Consider the following 22,828-nt stretch of genomic DNA (forward strand, 5'->3'; position numbering starts at 1 on the left):
ATAAATTAAGCGAAATTGAACCAGAAGCCAAAAATATTTTTTTTATGAAGGCAATAATCTCAAACATATTCTATAGAATCGGCCTTCAAAAAACAAAGAAAAAAACATTTTTCGATGAAGCAGTTGAAAGTGAAATATTTCTTAAGATATTTTAAAGAGAACATGTTGCTACTAAGATGTTACATCAGCTGTTAAATGTGTCTTTACGCTAAATAAAGAAGAATTAACTTTAGGTACTGCAAGTTTATTTGACGATACCATTTCTAATGCGTCAGGCGAGCGGTATTTGTTGGCTTTAAAAAGAATAAAGATACACATATTGAAGGTAAAAGGGCCAAGAAAACCTAGACGCATTATCACTATTGTATTATAAAAAAGGAAGAAGTGGAGCAACTGAAATTTGATAGTATTAATATGGCAGTTTGCTAATGCCTAGTCAAGAAAAAAAGTGAGCTAATATTTGTCTTATATATCTTTTAGAATACTTTTTTTTGTTTTTCATGTGTTGTTCTACAGAACTTTCTGTTTTTTTTATATTTCTAAATGTATTTTTAGGAATATTTTTTACGTTTGCTATTTTCCTAGTTTGTTTTAAAAATCTTTTTAAAATTTTTAAAAATGTATGGGTTTTACAATAAACGTTTATAGTTAATGCAGGTTAATGCATGTATTTTTTTGTTAAAAAAAAATTTACAACGAAGAGCAATGAAGGGGGCCCCTAAATCTCTAGTGCCCAAGGACCGACGTTAGGTTAAACCGGCACTGTTTGAGATGCTACGTGTTCTCGATACTGCAATATGGACTTGAAAGCTGGACATTAAAGCAAGAAGACATAAATAAACTAGTCACTTAAAATGTGGTGTTACAGAAGGATGCTTAGAATAGCATGGACATAGAAGAAAACGAACACGGAAGTATTGCGAGAAATGGGCACTCTCGTATTGCTAGTCGCATAGAAACGTACCGGTTATAACAGGGAAAACCCGCATCCACCACTGGTGAATTACCAATTGCATACTGCTGGTATTACTTCTTGAGATCAAAGTGCCGAAATAGAAGAGGTTTTACTGTCCCTCTTTATACTGACAGCGATATGAAATGCTAAGACTGATAATACAGGGAACGATAAGAGGCGGAAGGAGTATAGGAAGAAGGAGAGTGTCATGGATGAAGAATTTAAGGGACTGGTTTAAATGCAGTTCTATAGAACTCGTCAGAGCAGCAGTAGATAGAGTAAAGATAGTGATGATAATATCCAGCCTCCGATTAGGAGACGGCACTTAAAGAAATAGAAGACAAATATTGGGGTATTGGGTATCTTGGTTTACATATTTGATTAATTGATACATTGCACAAGTACCAAGGTGCGTTTGTGATCATGCGTAATATTTTGATTGGCTTCGTTGAGTAATGGTAATGATGGAGTGTTTTTTATTTTTAAGGCAATCTACTTTCTTTTTGTAGTTATATGTATGTCCAAATCAGCATGGAGACTAATATAAAACAAGGTATTTAGAAAAGTTTGAAGAGGAACAAAATCAACATTTCTGGAATTGAAATTGATTGTATTCATTTGAAAGGGTTCTCGATGCCATCCTTTATGGACTATAAACTTTTTGTTCTGGCGTTAGCTTATGTTCATAAATAAAAACAAACTAACAGAAAAAAAGTTTTAAAACTAGTACTATATCAAAATTATGCTACTCTAAGGCATACTGTTTAATAAAAAGTTAATATTATATTTAAACAAAATAAAACCATTATGCAAAATTAATATGTTAAATAAACAATCGACATGCCAAAAATAGTTACTATTTTTAATGCAAAAATATTGATGAATTGTTAACTAGACCAAGTTAAATCGTTTCTTATTAAATCAATAACAAGACCTAATAAAACTGCAAAGTAATAGGGACTACCATGTATCATTTGCGTAAATAATTACATAAAAGTGTAAAATTAAAAAATTGTACATGATATTACAATTCTCAAAACACAATGTGTAAAAGCGGTATGAGGTATGATGTAATCATGGCCTGTGTTGATACTCCTAAAATGACCAATAATCCAGGTCGGATCTGTTTGAATTGGACAGTTTCCATAGGAGTCTATTTTTTGCTGTAATGAGTTTAAGGTGTACTTTGTAATAATAATCACGATTTGAACAAGTCGAAAACCTTTTGCTTAATTTTTTATTTAACGAAATCTGAAACAAATCGAACATTTTGGCTTCTTGTGCCCATATTTTTGTCCATAACTCGAGAGATATTTCTCCAACAAAAAGATTGTCAAAATGACAATACATAGGTGGAAAAAAGTGCAAAAATGGAGATTTTTCTTAAAATTTCTTCGTCCCCTTAAACATAATATACAGCCCTTATATTCCTCCTAGTAAACCCTCATAAGACGAATGGCATGTGTGCTAAATTTCGTTAGGATCGTTTAATAGTTTTAGCATAATAATTTGGCAATCCAGGGTCAAGCTTCCAAACAGACTTTGAAAAAATGAAATTGTCAACTAGAAGAGCCCAGGGTTTTTTTTTTAAGTTTTGGTGGTTTGATATTTTTAAACACCTATTTCAATTGCAAAATGGGATATTCGCAATAAACAGTTTTTGCTCGTTCAACAGTTCCATTTTATATCTATGTATACAGCTTTTGTTTCTAAACTTGTAAATTACATAATGAACTAAATTTTTCTTTCAGTAAATACCCACTTAATCTGCAGCTGAGCATCATTTATAAGTATATACTCGAAATTATATACTTGAAGTTATAGTATGAGCAACCAAGTGCAGCAGGGGATTGGAGAGAATAATGAATGCTACAATAATGAGAACGAGAGCTTACCCAAAATTGCCTTGCTACTCAAACAAAGTTCAAACAAGGTAAAAAGTGCGTTTACAGAAAGTAAATTACATACCAAGATAGGCAAGTAGTTATGCTTAGATGATACGTCGTACCGCTTTGAAAATTTTTGCATAAATATATTAAAATTGGAGTTTACGCTATGTAATTATTGCACATAAGGAATACATCATAGCCTTAAATATAAAAATTATCATAATAAATACATACAATATTATCATTATGTATAATAATATATCAGTCTTGTTGAAATTTATAAATTTACAGCATTTTATATTATTACAATTTAATATTCAATAAAAAAATTTATTATTACGATTTCCTTCCCTTTTTTATACCCCTTTCATAAATCAATTTTTCTCACATCCGATTATATTGCAAAAGTAAAAGCATTTATAAAATTTAAATCTAAAATACCTTTACACAAACATTATAAGTTTTAAACAAAGTAACCTAAATTTAAGTAAACCTGTAGGAAAATTTTGTAACCCTCTAATATGTACAACGATCTAACTAAAACGTAATTCCTTCATTATATATTTACATATCATTAAACCGTGTTGAATACGTGTTTATACAACTAGAATAATTAAACCCATCAGTATATTTATTGTTGGTGGAATAAATATTTTACAGGTGTGGAACACATCTAAAATATAAAATATCACACCTACATGCGACATCCATTAAATATATAACACCAAAACCCACTAGCAATAAATGGAGCCATTGAAAATGTACATTGATATTTAAATTGTAGGTGCCTATAATATAAAGGCTTGTGATGTAAAATTGGGAACTAAACCACGGATCTGGAACGTGACCAAATTTTGGAGATGGACTATATACAGAAATTTTAAAGAATTCAATACCAAAGAGACGCAGGTTAATCTAAACAGTGGGCTTTTATAACTACTAATAATCATAAAAAAAAATTGCTAGGTTGAGCTTTCTACCAAGAACAAAAGGCTAAAATCAGAATAAAAAGCGAAACATCTGAAAAAATCAATATCGAGAAGGGCGTAAGACAGGGATGTGTCCTGTTACCTTTGCTGTTCAACGTTTACTCTGAGAAGATATTTAAGAAAGCTTTGGAAGGTACCTCAGATAACACAGCCGACGGCAAGTAATATAAGACAGATGACAAGTGACGAATAGGCGTCAAGTGGCGTACTTAAGCCAGGTGATATATGACAGTAGAAGATGGGCCATTTTATGCTTCCTGAGAAAGTCTTGCAGCACACGTTTAGCTCAATTATTGCATTCATGACAAAATTGCGACGTCGATCGTGACGTTGCAGAAGCTGAAAGAATATAAAATAAACAATGTTTTATTGTCATTTTATTTCTGAATGAATTTACAATGTTTGATACCCAGCCACCATCGATCTTTAGCTCTCTATGCGTCGTCATTTGAGTTGTTGTCTCTAATTTCCATGTCTACGTCTTTTCTCAACATTGATATTGGTCTTCCACGTTTTCTGCTTCCACGAGGCATCCAATTTAATAATTGCTTTGGTAGTATATCTTCTGTCATCCTCTGTATATGACCATACCATATTTATTAGTTGTTTTGTCCTAATATCGTTTATAATTGTGTGATGATTTACTTTTATTTCATTCTCTGGTACGGTCATTTATTATTCGTTCTCTCCTGGGCTTTTCCATGGATCTTCGTCAAAAGTCCATTTCTTTAGATTCAGAGGACTCAGAGCACACCCAAAAACTAGGAAAAGGTTAGTACTGCACGGAGGCAAAAAAATGGAAAAATCCTGGCTCGAAATCAAAGAGAAATAGAGTTCTCTGTAGAAACTTCGTGGAAGCTCTGTTCTCTTATTAATCTCGAGACTATACATGTTAGTCCAGAAAGCCACTGCGCATCCGCTAGGAAAAATATTCCGATTCGGATTTTTTGCACAATCTTTCTCAAAAAGGACCCCTTTTAACAAATTTGCATGTTGCCAGGACCAAAAGTGGGTCAAACATTTTTTAAAGTTTTTTTTTGTTTTTTTTTTCTAAAATTATTTTTTTTGCATAGAACAAATTTTTTTTAGGTTTTTGGATCATTCCAAACAGAAAAGGTTTTTAGTGACTTTTCTCTAAAGTTGATAGGTTTTGACATATAAGCGATTAAAAATTTAAAAATTGCGAAATCGTCCATTTTTAACCATTAACTATGTGAAAAACTGAAGATTTGAATGTTACCAAGGTAGGTAGATATTCTTTAAACATCGGTTAATAAAATCCCGAAGAGCTTTTTGCAATACAATATTCAAAACTACTTTGTTTTTATTTCCTAATCAAGTGTGCGCGACAGTATTTTCCACCGTTGCATGTGTATACAGTATGATGCAAATAAAAGGAATACATTCGTTATTTCGTAAACCGGCGACTTTAAGGAAATACACCGAAACAGGTCGATTTTTATTTTTAAGTTATGATATTGTGGCATATATGGTATAATAGTGACGTCATCCATCTGAGCGTGATGACATAATCGATGATCTTTTTAAATGAGAATAGGACTCGTGTGCTACCTCATTTAAAAGGTTCTTCAATTCTCTATTAAGTAATATAAACATTTACATAATTATTTATACAGGCTCTCCAAAAAATTTTTTATTAAATTAAATTATTTGACAAAAAAAGAAGAATGTTTGTAATTTATTTAATTCAAAATACAATTTACTGCTTTCACAAATCAGAAAACAAAGTTTATTTCACAAATAAACATTGCTTTTCGCTTAAATTAAATGTTCAAACTTCCAAGACGCAGGTGGCTGGCGGGAGCTGGCTTGAACATTGAATTTAATCGAAAAGCAATGTTTATATGTGAGATAAACATTTTTTAGTTTTCGGGTAACAGTAAAATGTGTGTTGAATTAAATAAATTACATACATTCTTCTTTTTTTTTTCAAATAATTTAATTAAAAACTTTTTTTGGACACCCTGTATAAATAATTATGAAAATGTTTATATTACTGAATAGAGAATTGAAGAACCTTTCAAATGAGCTAGCACACGACCCCTATTCTCATTTAAAAAAAAATCATCGATTACGTCATCACTCCCAGATGTATGATATCACTAGTATACTATATATGTATAGTATACAACCTATTTCGGGATTTTTCCTTAAATCGCCGGTTTACGAAATAACGAATTTACTCCTTTCATTTGCACCATACTGTCGATAAAAAATAGTGTTGCGCACGCTTGATTAGCAATTAAAAAACAAAGGAGTTTTGAATATTGTATTGCAAAAAACTCTTCCGGATTTCATCAATCGATGTTTAAAGACTATCTAACTACCTTGGTAACATTCAAATTTTCAGTTTTTCACATAGTTTTTGAGTGTTAAAAATGGTCGATTTCGCAATTTTTCAATTTTTAATCGCTTATATGTCAAAAACTATCAACTTTAGAGAAAAGTCACTAAAGACCTTTTCTGTTTGGAAAGATCCAATAAACCTAGAAAAACTTTGTTCCATGCAAAAAAAATACTTCTAAGAAAAAAACAAAAAAAAACGTTTAAAAATTTTTTGACCCACTTTTGGTCCTGGCAACATGCAAATTTGTTAAAAGGGGTTGTTTTTGAGTAAGATTGTGCAAAAAATCCGAATCGGAATATTTTTCCTAGCGGATGCGCAGTGGAATTCTGGACTATGTATAACATAAATGGCCAAACTTTCGGAGGTGTGTACATTAATACATTTGTGAGCTAGAGCCATACTCTAAAAATAACTTTTAAGTATGTGTTGTCGTATTTATTAATTTATATACTTTTTTATATACTTTTTGTATTTACAATTTATATACTTTTTGTATAAACTTTGACTTGTCTCATACATGTACTTTGTACAATGTCGCATGTGATGAATAAATTTGACTTGATTTGACTTGACTTGACTTGACATAAGAGACCAAATAATATAATTGTTTAAAAGAACGGTTTATCTCTCTCAAGGCTTTTCCTAGATGTTTCAATATGTCTTTGAAAACCCTATAATATTTGTAAAAGTTTTTCACTGTCTAAATATAATTATAATTTTCAATGGCTCCACTTTGGTTACTATTAAAACCATTCCTGCAAAAGCTAAAGTTAACCCATGCCAAACATTACCTGCAAATAACGTAGTTGCAACGCAGCTGGCGAATCTCCTATAACTTCGGAAGCTTCACGAAGAGCCCGCGAAGCCTTTTGTTCTCCCTCAGCGGCGATGACTTTGGCGCGTGCTTCACGAGCAGCTTCAGCTTCGGCGGCCATGGCTCTTTGTAGTTGAATAGGTAGACGGACGTCCTTACTGAAATAGAGATGATATTAAAAGCCAGTGTAACTTTTACAGACATTTTTAACGATAAAAAGCATTAAATGGAATTACCTAAAGCGATGTAACTTTTATCTCTTTAACCAGAGAAGCACTAGTTGTTTAAAAATTTTATGAAAAGCTGCTTATAGTAAGTCCTACTAATAGTATGGTATAGTTAGACCCAAACCCAGACATCCAAAGTGAAAGTTATCCTCCAACACCAAATTGTTGTATATGGTCCACATAATGTTCAGAAAAAAGTCACACCATTTTGAGCGTCGGGTTTGGGGGGGGGAGAGGGGGAAGAAATCTGCAATTTCGTAGTTTTTTACGTTTTTCGTCAATATTTCTAAAACTAAGCGGTTTAGCATGAACAACCTTCTACAAAAAATTGTTCTACATTAAATTTAAAATAAAAAAGGCCCTATTCATAACTCTTCTAAAATAAACGGTTCCAAAGTTACGGAGGTAGTATAGTATAATTGTTCCAAAAAAAGGCCTAACCCAGACATCCAAAGTAAAAGTTCTCCTTCAAACCAAATTGTTCTATATGGTCCACATATTGTTCAGTAAAAAGTTACACCATTTTGAGCGTCCGGTTTGGGGGCGAGATGGAGGAGAAGTCGGTAAATTAGTAGTTTTTTTACGTTTTTCGTCAATATTTCTAAAACTATGCTTTAGCGTAAGGAATGTTCTATAGAAGAATGTTCTACATAAAATTTAAAACAAAAAAGGTTGTATGCATAATTGTTATAAGATTAACGTTTCCAGAGTTACGGAGGGTGAAAAGTGGAGGTTTTCGATACTTTTTATATTTACCGATTTCTCCCCCCTCTTTCCCCCAAACCCGACGCTCAAAATGGTGTAACTTTTTTCTGAACATTATGTGGACCATATAGAACAATTTGGTGTTGGAGGATAACTTTCACTTTGGATGTCTGGGTTTTTGGTATAGTTATATCATAAATATTGCCCAAAAAATATAAAAAGTATCGAAAACCTCGACTTTTCACCCTCCGTAACTCTGGAACCGTTGCTTTTATAACAATTATGTATGGAATATTTTTTGTTTTAAATTTCATATAGAACATTTTTGTATATAAAATTGTTTACGCTAAAGCATAGTTTTAGAAATATTGACGAAAAACGTGAAAAAACTACTAATTTACCGGCTTCTCTCCCATCTCCCTCCCAAACCGGACGCTCAAAATGGTGTAACTTTTTACTGAACAATATGTGGACTATATAGAACATTTTGGTGTTGGAGGAAAACTTTTACTTTGGACGTTTGGGTTAGGGCTTTTTTTGGACCAGTTATATTATACTACCTCCGTAACTTTGGAACCATTCATTTTAGAAAGATTATACATAGAGCCTTTTTTATTTCAAATTTAATGTAGAACAATTTTGTATACAAGGTTGTTCATGCTAAACCGCATAGTTTTAGAAATATTGGCGAAAAACTTAAAAAACTACGAATTTACCGATTTCTCCCCCCTCTCCCCCCCAAACCCGACGCTCAAAATAGTGTGACTTTTTTCTGGACATTGTGTGGACTATATAGAACAATTTGGCGTTGAAGGATACCTTTCACTTTGGATGTCTGGGTTATGCCATCTTTTGGATCAACTATACTATACTATAAAGAAAGTTTTTTAACTTTCAAGTAACAATTTGTTGTATTTTAATAGTTTGAAATGTGACTTGAGCTAGTGCTAGTGGTTTGCTATTGTTGTGTTGGATTCTTAGGGAGCGAAGCTTCTTGCTGGGTACTAGAAACGAAAGAAAGCTATAAATGACTAGTGAGGTTTTCTGCCATTAGACTCATCGGAATGATAGGTACATAGAGGATAGCTTCAATTTTGTAGTCCTCTCTAAGGATTAACCCGATTGTCGTCGAAACTTCTGTACGGTGGAAGTTTTTTTAGTTGTCAAATCCATTTAGGACTTAAACTTAGGATTTCATTCTCACCGATTTTGTCCTTATATTATAGGCCTATGATGTTACTTACAGTTATCACATATATTAATAATTTGTAAATTTAGACTACTGTTTGATGTTTGGTATTTCGTGAACGATGTTTTGAGTTAGGTCCAATTGTAAACACTGGTATTCCACCTGGATTAAATCATGTGGGAGGCAGTGTAGCATTATATTTTTCCAGCCCTTTTTATGGGTGCTGTCGAAAGCCACGTCGTTTTTTGGCGTTTTCATATCAGGCTCTGTTTAGACTAGTTAGAAAAATGCGTAATACTTCTACCGTGTAGCCACTTTTTGAAGTTAAAACCGTTGTGTAATTTAAACAAAAGTCAAATATAGGCTTAGAGTGTTTTTATTACCATTCAGGCTTAATTATTGTGGCGATAGGTTGTAAAAAGGACTGAACGCACTGCATTCAGTCATTCCTAGTTTTGAGATGGCTGTCTACGTCAATTAATTGATTTGATCAGTACGATCCCTTAGTGAAAAACCACATTTGTGGTAAGATATTTTAATTTGTTTGACAATTTATGTTAACATAATTTAAAGAAAGATTTTTATTTCCTTCCAGGGTTTTTTTTCAGTATACATTTTAATGTACAGCTAATTGATGATCCTGTCCTTACTAGTTAATCTCATCAAATTCTACATTATCAATTTTCTGCCAATTCTATAAGATGGAACTTGGACCTTTTGGGTTTTTATACCTGCTTTTCATAATATGTTGTCCCTAAGGGGCGATGACTTTTTAAGTAAGTATGTGTAAATATTATATGGAGACTGCTATCTTTCTCTTTTACAATTAAGGACACATTTGTATAACTCATTGTATTATTGAATTAATACTTAGCTTAGTTGTTTAAAAATCAAGTTTTTTGTTTGAGAATATTATTTATTTGAATTAAATATGTACGTAATATTATCAGATGAACGTAAAAGCTTTTTAAGTTTAACAGACTGTAGTCTTTATTCACTACTTTAAGGGCCGGTTGTTCGAACGCTAATCAACAATGATCATTATCAAATAATTAATTACTGTCAATGTCAACTTTTTTTGGGTTGTCAAAACATAATTAATTACAATTCTGAGACTAAAATCAATTAATATAACAATAATTATTAACATAATTAATAATAAATCTCATAATTGTAATAATTATGTTTTCAGCAACCCAAACAAAGTTTACATTGACAGTTTTGGTGACAGTAATTAAATATTTAATAATGATCATTGTTGATTAGCGTTCGAACAACCGGCCCTAAGTGTGGAATATTAATTTATTAGGATGTTATTGTGGACTGCAATCTATTTAGCAATAAGTTTATTGATATTAGTATGTGTTCTTTATTTTTTTTATTTGAATAAATACATTTTTTAAGTTTATTTCCTGACGAATTTATTTTCTTAATGAAGTCTTCAACAGAGCAGCTTTTACCTTATTTTTCCGGACTATAAATCGACGAATTAAAATTGTTTGAAAAATAATATTATTAATTAAACAAATTTAAATAATTGAATAGGCATGTAAATATGAAAATTATGGAAAATGATGATCTATTGGAGAAATATTATTTTATAAACAACCGCTTCCGGAGCACAATTGATTTTGAGCGAGCCTTTGTTTAAATTTTAACGAGGTATAGACAAGGACATCGATTTGAAGAGTAAACAATGAATAATTAGTGGCAACCGAATTGTCAAAGCTTAAATCTATTGAAGCACCGTTAACAGTTTCTGTTTTTGACAGCCTAATTGGCTTTGACTACAACTATTATATTATTCGTGAAAACATATTAGGTACTTATACAGGATAATTCAATTTATTATTAATTAACCAATTATTAAGCCAAAGAAAATATAACAGAGGTATTTAAACTTTTGTGCATAATCATTTAATAATTATTATATCTATTGATATATTAGTATAATATGATATCAGTAGATATATGAAATATATCAATAGACCGTTTACAAAATATGTAAATGGTCTTTATCGAAATTTTTCCTTATGAGTTAATTATTTTTGAATCTGAACGTAAAAAATTTCGACTTTTTGAAGAATTAATTCTATTAACACTAAAAATGTTAAATATAAATAAAGAACTCTCAAATTATCATTGAGGTGAAGAAGAAACTACGTTACTGATAGTTTACATATCACTAATCCGTTCCAAGCCTTGTTGAATTTATTAGCTTACAGTCTAACTCTGCCTGGGGGTTATGAGAGCGAAGACTGAGTGGATTGAGTAGCACAGAAGTCACGTTAACACTAAAACCCGGCCCAAGCCCGGAAAAAAGAGGAGGGTTGATGGGTCAGGTTAGCATTCTACCCATTATAAAAGAAAACAAGGCTCAAAGAACCGATATAAAGCCTCGGAAGTCGACGGAACCTAAGATGTAAATATTTCCCATAAAAAAATTATACAACAATATACTATTGTTTATCTTGACTTTATTTTGTTTCCTTACAGAGGCATTTGCCAATGTAAGTAAACAATTGGAGTGTGTTTATTTTTGAGATCCAATTCTAAAAGTGTTAAGTCATCGAGATTCAACATGGAGTGCCATGGTAATATGGATGTCAATGCTCGGTTGTTCGAACCCTTTAGTTGTCTAGCAGGGTGCACCCATTAATATATACTTGTATGCTATGACTCGAATATGTGAAGATAATATTTGCGTCCGTGATTCCGTGCGCCCCTTGTACTTACAGTAAATAACACAAATGTAAGTAGCAGAATTTTTGTGCATAACTGTATCATTTATTTATATAATTTGTAAATACATCATTCATTTATATAATTTTAATACAGGAACGAAAATACACATTGCTACTTTGTAGCAACAGACTAATATAAAAGCAGCAGTGCCTGAAAAGGCTTCAACATCATATATTCATAGAATTGTATTTCCCAAAAGTCGCAAATTTTATGGAAATGTGAAAAGTTCTTTTGTATGTATATACTTTTTCGGATAGGCAGGTATATGGTAAGTTTTACAATAGAGAGTGACGTGTGAATTATTTCATATTCTACTTCAGAGAATACATAAATTTTTTTAGAAAGTAATTTAAGATGTGCTTTACTATTTAAATACTTTTCCATAAATTTATAAACGCTATTTTCCTAAAGGCTAAAATTGAAAGATAATACATTAACAGTGTGGCTCATAACTAAACATTGTGAAAGTAAGGTATAGTTTCTGTAGACTGATCCGTCAGATCAAGTGAGAATATTGGAAGTCTTAAATATTTTTATTGTGCCAAATTGTTTATCTCTATGCATTGTCAAGAAATTGATTGAATATTGTAGGCCAGGAACCGAAGCTTTTCACCTCGCAATTTTTACAGAATTGATCGATTTGTTTGAAAATTTGAGAATAAGTAGTGGATAGTCCAAGGATCAAAATCTATATGACTCCGAAGGGCGCTTTTACCATGGGGGTGGTTGCCACCCCATCTAGGGGATGGAAATTTTTTATTATATTTTGACCGCAAAAGTTAGTTAAAGCATTAATTCTAAGCGAAAAATGTTCTATACATTTTTTTGATAAAATTAATAGTTTTTGTTTTATTCGCTATCGAAAGTGTTAGTTTTATATCGAAGAAATCAATGTTTTCAATATATGTATTCATTTACGATTCACTCAATTTTTGCCGTAGGAAAAATTTTTTCAAACCAAGTTCTTGGGAATTAAAAAACCTACAATTTTATATAGAAATATTTTTTCCTATCTCTGATGCTAATCTTTCTATTCTGAAAAAAATGGCATTTTTACCAAACTACAAAAATTCGTTATTCGATTATAACTCCAGTTTTTTAATAACTAATCATTCTAATCCAGAATCAAACTTATAGAATCTATTAATAATATATAATAAATAAAAATGGATAAGGTCAATGACTAAAAACACCGCTAACTTACATTATTATGCTTCCAATTGTTTCCCCCTTTCCGTTTTTCAAAAAAATATATTGATTTTTTAACCGTTACTTTTTTATTTTTTACTTTAGAAAGTGCGATGAAACAGAATTTTGTAGGTATTTACCAGATCTATAAGCTTATTAATATTAAATCTTTTTAGAATCCTCACTTGCAAAAAGAAGTGACTTTGAAAGGTTTCGTAAAGGTGCTTTTTGCATGTTATTACAAGATTTAATTGTCAATAGCTCACTCAATTTTTGCCGTAGAAAAAATTTTTGCAAACCAGGTTCTTGGGAACTAAATAATCTACAATTTCATATTTAAACGTTTTTTCATATCTCTGATGCTAATCTTGCTATTCTGAAGAAAAAGATATTTTTTCCAAACTACAAAAATTCGTTATTCGCTTTTAACTCCATTTTTTTTAAATTAATCATTCTAAGCCGGTGAAACTTCTAGTACCTATTAAAAATACATAAACGAAAAAGACCAAATAAGGTCAATGACTAATTTTAATTAGGGTGGTGATTAGGGGGTTGCTTCCGAACACTTTTTCGCTGAAAAAAATAGGGACTGATATTCTTTTCATTATAAATTACTTAATTTTTGAGCTAGAGACTTTTTTTTATTTCTGAAGATAGAAATTTTTAAATACTCTAAATTAGTTAGAACAAGTTGTCCTGGAAAAATGCATAGTTTTCCCGTCGTTTGACTTTGAATCTACAATATTTAGCATTTGAAAAAGAAGAGCCAATATATAATAAAGTATAGCTCGATTACTATTGGTCTTAATGAAAATTTACAAAAACGGTTTTGTTTATTTTTTCAAAAGGTATATTTTTGTTAGGTAAAGTTGTTTTGATAAAACGAAAACTTTTGGAGTTATTAGCAGAAAACTTATTAAAAACATTGATTATTTCGATATAAAACTAACACTTCCGGTAGCGAATAAATCGAAAACTATCAATTTTATCAGAAAAATGTATAGAACGTTTTTTGCTTAGAATTAACGGTTTTACTAACTTTTGTGATTAAAATATAATAAAAAATTTCCACCCACGAGATGGGGTGGCAACCACCCCATGGTAAAAGCGCCTTTCGGCATGATATAGATTTTGATCCTTGAACTATCCACTACTTATTCTCAAATTTTCAAGCAAATTGATTCATTCTGTAAAAATTGCGAGGTTTTGTCCTATTTCAAGCTTCATTACTTGGACTATTGGTGAAGAAATTGATATTTTAAATATGCTGCCCTCTAATACACATAGACAACGAAGAAGCTTCATGCAACGATTACGTTACTATATAATTCACATTTCATTGGTTCCATGGGAACGAAATAATGCGTTCCATGGGTTATTTAGTTTACTGCACAGGACGGTGATCGTTACATGGACCGTTTATCGGTGTGTTGGAACAAACCTGATATCGTGGGCGAACTGGGAAAATCCACTAACTCCATTTTTTTTTAATTTTGACATTTTAATACCATTAAAAATCCACAAACACCAATATATTAACAGGAAAACCCGTATATCTCCAAATTCGTCAAAGTTTTTACAAATAAAATAATGTTTTTCCAAATATTTTTATCTACATGTATGGGCACACCATTCTTCAAAATCATATCCAGGTACCAAAACTTGTACAGCTAGTGTACCCGATTTTTAAGAGGTAAGCCCTAAGGTATAATAATGTTTAAATGCGTTTTTCTCAACACTTTACTTTTGTGAGTTAGTGGATTTTCCCAGTTCGCACACAATATTAATTAACCCTTAAACGCCCAAGGGTGGGTAAAAAATGTTTACCTACTATGTATTCCCTTGTAAAATATTTATTACGTGTTTAAAAAATTTTCAAAAATTATTTATTGTTAAAAATACAGCCCTTTATCGAATGTTTATTTGGTATTACCGATATTTTTGAACATAAAAGTAATAACTTGAGTTAAATATGGGTGGGCATAAAAAGTACACCCTTGGTAAAACATGTTACTAAAGGTTTCTCTATAATTTGTCGTTGGTAGGAACATAGTCCATATAATTATCGACGTATAATTACATTATCGACATAATTATCAGCCAATGAGGAGGCTGAAAGGAAGAACGTGGAGAAAATCGACAAATCTGAATTAATTGCTTTTACTGGTATGTTAATTTTGATGTACATTGTAATTTTGTTGTAAGGTTTGTAAATTGTTTATATTAATATTTTAGAAGATGCTGTGTTTACTAAGCATAAGATTCTTAAGTTTAATCAATTTCCAACAACTGTCAATAAATATGTTACCTATTTTCGAGGTGGACATTTTTTACCCACCCTTGGGCGTACATGGAACCTAAAAAAAGGTTGGGCGTTTAAGGGTTAATAAAAAATTTATAAATCAGTGGCTCAATAGTAATAAAAAAGATATCATGTTTTCTAATACCCATATTTTGTAAATCATTTGGAAACGTCCAATCAGCATTATGTTTTTATTATGACGATTGTAAGTATGTGATTATGTGAGTTATTAGAAATACCAATTTATTTTGATAACATTGACACGTGGACACAGACAAGTGAAAACCACACAATAGATTAGTTAATTTTTACTTTGCGTGATTGATGGCAAGTACATAGTATGGAAAGTTTTTATAGTGTAAACATATTTACATTTTTTTGTAAACATTTTTACAATTATAAACTAATAGAGCTTTGAACATATTATGATTAAACAATTGTTTTCTTCATAACTTCAGGCGTTATATTATTATAATGTCAGTTATTCACTAATTTACCATTGTGCTCATTGCAATGCATATAGACAAGGTGTGTTAAAAGCAAGCAAGTGTGTTATTGAAAATTTCGCAAAATTTACATCGGATTGAAAAACTGAAAAAGAAACTAAAAAAAACTGATAAATACGTAAAAAAATACTATTTTTTAAAAATTTATTTAAAAATCTCTCGAATGACACCAAACACGACACCCCAATCCAACTACCTGGGGGTGGGGTGCATATGGGGTGGGGGTTATCTACACACACCGGCAAAATTAGCCGAACACATTAAAAGGACATGTTTGATGTCTCGAATTTCCTAAACCTCTTGTCCGATTTGAGTGATTCTTTTAGTATATTATATCCTTATTAGTTAAGAATATCGGTGTAATAATATTGTTCCTAGACAGGTAAATGTGATTTTATACCGGGTGTTAAAATCATACTGTGTTTTTTCTTAAAGTTCGGAACACCCTGTGGAATATTCTAGCATATATAAAATATTAAAATTAAAACTTGATTGTAGACTTGAGCTTTCTTAACATTTTCTTTTTTGATTCATTTGCTTATGTTCGAAAATAAAAAAAGTTATGTGCTTTAACAACTAGCCATGCTTTTTATCAATAAATCCTCATAGTAGGGGAGGAAAGTATGCTAAATTTGCAGTTACTCAAGCGTTATGGGGACCTATTGGATTGTGAAGAGTGGGTGCTAAAACCAAAAAAAGTTGAGTTAAGTTATCCATAAAGTGTGGTACTCTCCATTTTTAATTTAATTTTCCATTTCCACCAATCGTTTTTTCCGATTTTAGCGCATATATCCATAATTGGAAAAAATGTTCCGAATAAAAGTTGCTTATTTTTAAAGTAGATTTTAAAGTAACCCCCACCCACCTCCGTGGTGGGTCGTGTTTGGTGCCATTCGGTAGATTCTTGGAAAATATTGAATAGGTGTATTTTGCAGTTTTCGATCTGATGTTCATTTTGCGAAATATCGCAGGGTTCGTATTTAAAATTTTTAATGTACCCCCACCCCTCTTCGTGGGGTGTCACGAGCCCCCACGGATGTGGGGTGGGGGATTTAATTTGAAATCTTAAATAGGAGCCCCCAATTTTTATTGCAGATTTGGATTTTTTACGTAAAAATAAGCAACTTTTTTTCGAAAATTTTTTTCGAATTATGGATAGATAGCGCTATAATCGGAGAAAAATGATTGTTTCAAATGGAAAATTAAATTAAAAAATGAAAAGTCCCCCACCTTATGGAAAACTTAACTTAACCTTTTTCTGATTTTAGTACATGCTCTTCACAATCCAATAGGTCCCATAACGCTCGAGTAACTGCAAATTTAGTATACTTTCCTCCCCTACTATGAGGATGTATTGATGAAAAACATGGATAGATGTTAACGCACATAACTTTTTTATTATGTCACATAAGTAAATGAATCTAAAAGGAAAATGTTAAGAAAGCCTAAGTTTACAATTGACTATTAATTTTAATATTTTACATATGCTAGAATATTCCACAGTGTGTTCCAAACTTTAATAAAAAAACACAGTATTATTGGTACACCCGGTATAAAATGATATTTACCTGTCCAGCAAGAATATTATAACAACAATATTCTTAAATAATAAGGCTATAACATACTAAAAGAATCACTCAAGTCGGGCCAGTGGTTTAGGAAATTCAAGATATCAAACATGTCCCATTTTTAAGGTGTTCGGCTAATTTTGCCGGTGTGTATATAAAGAGATTTTTGAAAAATAATAAACACATTTTTTCTGTTTTTTATTTGGAAATATATTTCTCGAGATATTAGACCATTTCCATAATTTTTCTAGTGTATCACGATAAATCGTTTTTTTTTTCGAATATGCTGCCATCTATCAATAAATCGAAAAATTTACTCGAATCAATGATACTTCTTAAATTTGTATGTGAACAGAAAAAAATATTTACGTGACCATAATAATGTATTACACGGTCCAAGAATATTAGATAACGGTCTTGCACAAGGCTCAATTCTAAGCCCTTTATTATTTAATGTTTACACTGCAGATCTGCATGGACTGACAGATGACGAATGTAAAATAATACAGTATGCGGATGATATATCTTTATATACCAGCCATAAATCCTGCGATGATTGTATGTTTAATCTAAAACGTAACTTTAGGGATATAGATAGGTGGGTTAAAGACATGGGATTTAGCATATCACAAGAGAAGTCTTCGATTGTATGTTTTACAAGACGTAGACAAAAAATCAAAGGCAAATGCCATATAGGTGATTATGCTTTTCCCTTAGCAGAAAGTTATAAGTATCTGGGCAATTGGGCATGATCCTAGATAAAAAATTCTTGTTGTATAGCCATATAAAATATGTGAAACGAAAGTCAGAGCGTGTAATTAACCTTCTGCGTTTCGTTTCCAAAACAAGTTGGGGTGCAGACCAATATATTTCCTTAATGTTTTATAGATCCTACATACGATCCATTCTAGGTTATGGCTGTATTCTTTATGGTTCTACTTGCAAAACAAATATTTTAACACTAGACAGAATACAACATAAATCTACAAAAATCTCTCTAGGAGCTATGATGTCCTCACCAAGCCATGCAGTTCTAGCAGATGCTCAAGAACCACCTTTATACATACGTAGGCAAATATTAGCAAACAAATGTCTAATAAAATACAGAACGTTTAATAAAACTATGGTTCACAAAATAGGTCTAATTTTGACAGAAAATTTAACAAATTCTTACTGGAGGATAAAAGATTCGCCTCTTCTTATATAAGCTTTTATCGATACGAATCTTTACCAACCTTATATTTTACAGCTACCAAAATTTCCTTTTTTCGAACATGACTTTGAAGTTCTGATAGACAAACCAACCATTATAATGCCATCTTATTCAGACTTGTCAACTTTAACAAAAGTTACATTTAAATCCATACTAAGCAAATTAGGGAAAAATTTAACAATGATTTATACAGATGGATCAAAAACAGATGAAAGTACTGGTTTCGCATTTTTTGTTTCAAACAACAATTATGCAGAAAAATACCGAATTCCTGATTGTTTTTCTATTTTTACAGCCGAGGCAGCTGCTATACAGAAAGCACTAACTTGGTGTGTTTCTAATTATGGCGAGAACGTTGTAATAGTCTCAGACTCTCAGGCAGTACTACAAGCAATTTGTAGCCATCCATTAAATAATTTCCAAAACTCCATTATTCTTGGTATCAAAAAAATATTACATAATCTAAAATCCACAAAAAAAAAACAGTGATTTTACTGTGGGTTAAAGGACATACTGGAGTAGTTGGAAACGAAATAGTGGATGGAATGGCAAAAAATACATCTGAGATACCAGAAATCACAAACATTTTCAACTTCAAAGACCTATTTTCTATTATCAGAAGTGCTGGCAGGGAAAGATGGAGGTCCAAATACGAAGATGTTCAGCAGATATCAAGAAATCATTACTTTTCTCTCCACCCATTATTACCAAAAAGTATACCTCATTTTAACTACAATTATAACAAAGTACATTCCTCATTAATAACCCGGCTAAAACTTAACCATGCCCTTTTTCCAAAGCATCTACATAGGATTGGAATCTATGAAACTCCCTTCTGTTCGTGTAACAATCAGTCCATCGGGGATCTGAACCATGTATTCTATGATTGTCTTAATCATAGGAATCAGACTAGAAGCTTATATTTGGGTTTAATTGACCTTAATATTAGCCTTCCAGTTAACATCAGCAATCTTTTAACTTATTCTGACAAATCTATATATAATATCTTAATCAAGTTTATAAATGATACTAAGATAAAAATTTAAACATCTTTATAACAAAATTCTGTGGCAAAAAGACTCTTTGTCTAATGCCATATCTTTCTCTCCACACACACAAATGATACTTCCTTCATGAACAATGAAAATCTACAATAAAAAATAGGGGTTTCAATATAAGATTTCAAATCTTCTTCGCTGTCTCACCGCAGGGGGTGAAGATGGAATGTGGATTTTGGTGTCATTCGATAGATTTTAAAAAATTATTGAATACCTGTTCCTTTTCTAGTTTTTTGATCCGACGTAAATTTCGCGAAATTTTCGACCGTCCTGCTTCTTGTATCACTCCCTATATAATGTAATTCTTATTATTTTAACTTGTTTTATCTAAACAAGACCTCCGTTTATGTGAGGCCAAGGTTTTAGTCCTCTAGCGGGGGAACATTCATTCCCCCACCAGAAATAGGACAACTGCTAGAAGTTTCTTCTTCTTCTTTCTCGAAACTCCTTATACCCCTCAGGGGAGTCGGAGGTTTTATTCATCTTCTATCCATCTCTTCCAATTCCTGCGGTCCTTTGCTAACTCTTTCATTTGTTGATGTGTTTTTCCTTTTTCCTGTCCAATTTCTATAATCTGATCGATCCATCTCTTCCTTGGCCTCCCTTTCCTTCTATTACCATATCTTTTCGATCCCATCACCTGCTTTGGTAGCCTTCCCTGGTCCATTCTGAAAATGTGTCCATACCATTTTAATTTTATTTTTTGTATCTTGGTTATTATCGATTCCTGTTTCAGTTTTTGTCTAATATCTTCATTTCTTATTCTGTCCAATTTCGTTTTTCCTGCTATTTTTCTTAGCTGCTTCATCTCCGCTGCGTTTATTGTACTGTCTATTTTTGCATTGTTTACCCATTTCTCACTTGCATATATTAAAGTTGGCACAGAGATTGCGTTGTATACCTTCAGTTTTATTTCTTTATCTATTTCTTTCTTTCCAAATATTGTTTTATTTAGTGCATAGTAGATCTTATTTGCTTTTTTCGCTCTGTATGAGATTTCTTGATCTATCTTTCCATCCTCTGATATTATTACTCCAAGGTATTCAAACGTCGAGACTGTTTCTATTATTTCGTTTTTGCACCAAAATATCGTTTGGTTTATTTCTTCCCTTTTCTTTTGGGATACTATCATGGTCTTCGTTTTCTTTACATTTACCTCCATTTTCAAATTTTATATTTCCTCCACCCATATATTGATTAATTTTTACATTTTCTCTTTATTGTCTGCTATTATTACTAAGTCATCTGCATATAGTAATCCCTCCATTCTCACTGGTACTAAATTCCTGTAGTCTATTATTGACTGTAATTGCCTTGACCTTCTTTTAGCGCTCTTCATTACTCTATCCATTACTAATATAAACAAAACTGGGCTGTGACTGTCCCCTTGTTTTATTCCTCTCCTTAGGTTTATTATTGGCGATCTCTTTCCGTTTATTTGTACTTTAGCAAGTACGTTTCTATATGTACTTTTTACCACGCTTACTATCTTTTGCGGGATTTGCAGATCTTCCATTACTGACCATATTTCTTCTCTATTTATAGAGTCAAAAGCAGCTTTAATATCTATAAACCTAATATATAAGTCTTCTCCTATTTCCTTTTTACCTTTCAATTATATTTCTCAGTATGTATACATTATCTGTTGTTCCTCTTTCCTTCCTAAAAGCCGCTTGTTCTTCTTCTAGTTTTCCTTCCAGTTCTTTCCTGAGCTTCCTTTTTATTATCCCGGTGTAGACTTTATATGCCACTGATGATAAGCATATAGCCCTATAGTTATCACATTCCGCTTCATCTCCTTTCTTGTGTATTGGTATCAATAAATTTTCTTCCCAGACTTCCGGTATCTTTTTTGTTCTCCATGTTTCCCTCATTATTTCCAGTAGCCAAAGCTTGCCTCGTTCTCCCACGTACTTCATCATCTCCGGATCTATGTCATCGGCACCTCCCGCTTTTCTAATCTTTATTCTTGCCAATCCTTCTTCAATATCTTTGATATGAATTTCGTCTACTCGATTGAAGTGCTAGAAGTTTAAACAACAAAATTATTACTCTTGTAACGGAAGATCCTCCAGACAATCTGTAGGTATTGTAAAGACGAGGTAACAAGAGAGTAATAGGACCAAACTAGACGGACAACCCTGCAGCGCTGCTTTGTGGATCCACAAAGTAGCTTCCGATGATTGGCCGTGGGTTCTTATGTGAAGTGGACATTGCACTCCAGACGAGCGACTGTGGCCAGCCACAGTCGCCGAGCCTCACTGCTAGTGGCGTCCACTAGTGGCAAAACCCATTCAGACGGACCACTTTTGTAGCTGCCGCAGATATTTACGAGAGTTTATAGGGTGAGCACCTAAAATTAATTTCGATTCGGAACGATTTTTGATTGAAGTGCAAAATAGACCGGTTATATGGGATACAAGGACCCGAGGGCAGATTTATAGGGCATTAAAAGGAAAAGCGTGGGACGTCATCTTTGATATTTGTTTCTGATTTTAACCCGCGAGTAGTCGCGCGGTGAAATAGAATCTCAATTTTTATCCTTTTTCGCGATAACTTGATGAAAAATTTTGCAATTTTGAAAAAATTTCGTAAGTGCCTCGAGGAAGGGTGTAGTAATGCGTAGGAATTTTTTTTCTTCTTTTTGTGGAATTTATGGCTTTGGGGAGAGCCAATTAACTTTAACCCGCGAGTAGTCGCGTCGTTAGATAGAATCTCACATTTCATCCTTTTTCATAATATGTACAGTAAAATTTGTCAGTAACGGCCACTAAAAATGAAAGAATTATTGGCCGATATAGAAAGGTGTACGGTATTGCCAGTTTTTGTAGTCTACATATAATTGGTTTGGGAAATTTTTAAACTGGCCGTTAGGACAGGTGGCCGATGTTGGCAGGTGGCCGTTAACACAGGTTTTTTAAATAAAATTGTTTGAAATATATATTTTTAATATAGAAAGTAGATAAAAATAGTACAAAATAAAAATTTGTTTTAAATTTTTATTTTGAGATAGAATCTCACACGCGACTATCGACGTTACAGAAGTGAGCGCGACTACTCCCGGGTTAAAGAAGGAAGCCCTATCGAAAAGAATAAATTCCGTAAGCAATAT

General features: G+C 32.1%; 1 protein-coding gene across 6 annotated transcripts in view; it reads right to left on the bottom strand.

The window, feature by feature from the left end:
* Positions 1–22,828, bottom strand: part of LOC114334209 (band 7 protein AGAP004871) — a 688,330-nt gene that overhangs the window by 125,401 nt on the left and 540,101 nt on the right. For all 6 annotated transcript variants that reach the window (XM_050661393.1, XM_050661391.1, XM_050661392.1 and 3 more), the window contains one exon: positions 6,993–7,173. In XM_050661393.1, the coding sequence (XP_050517350.1) occupies positions 6,993–7,173 (181 nt within the window). The remainder of the gene's footprint in view (positions 1–6,992; positions 7,174–22,828) is intronic.

This window comes from Diabrotica virgifera, chromosome 9 (genome assembly GCF_917563875.1).
Source record: "Diabrotica virgifera virgifera chromosome 9, PGI_DIABVI_V3a".
In the NCBI taxonomy this organism is placed as follows: Eukaryota; Metazoa; Arthropoda; class Insecta; order Coleoptera; family Chrysomelidae; genus Diabrotica; species Diabrotica virgifera.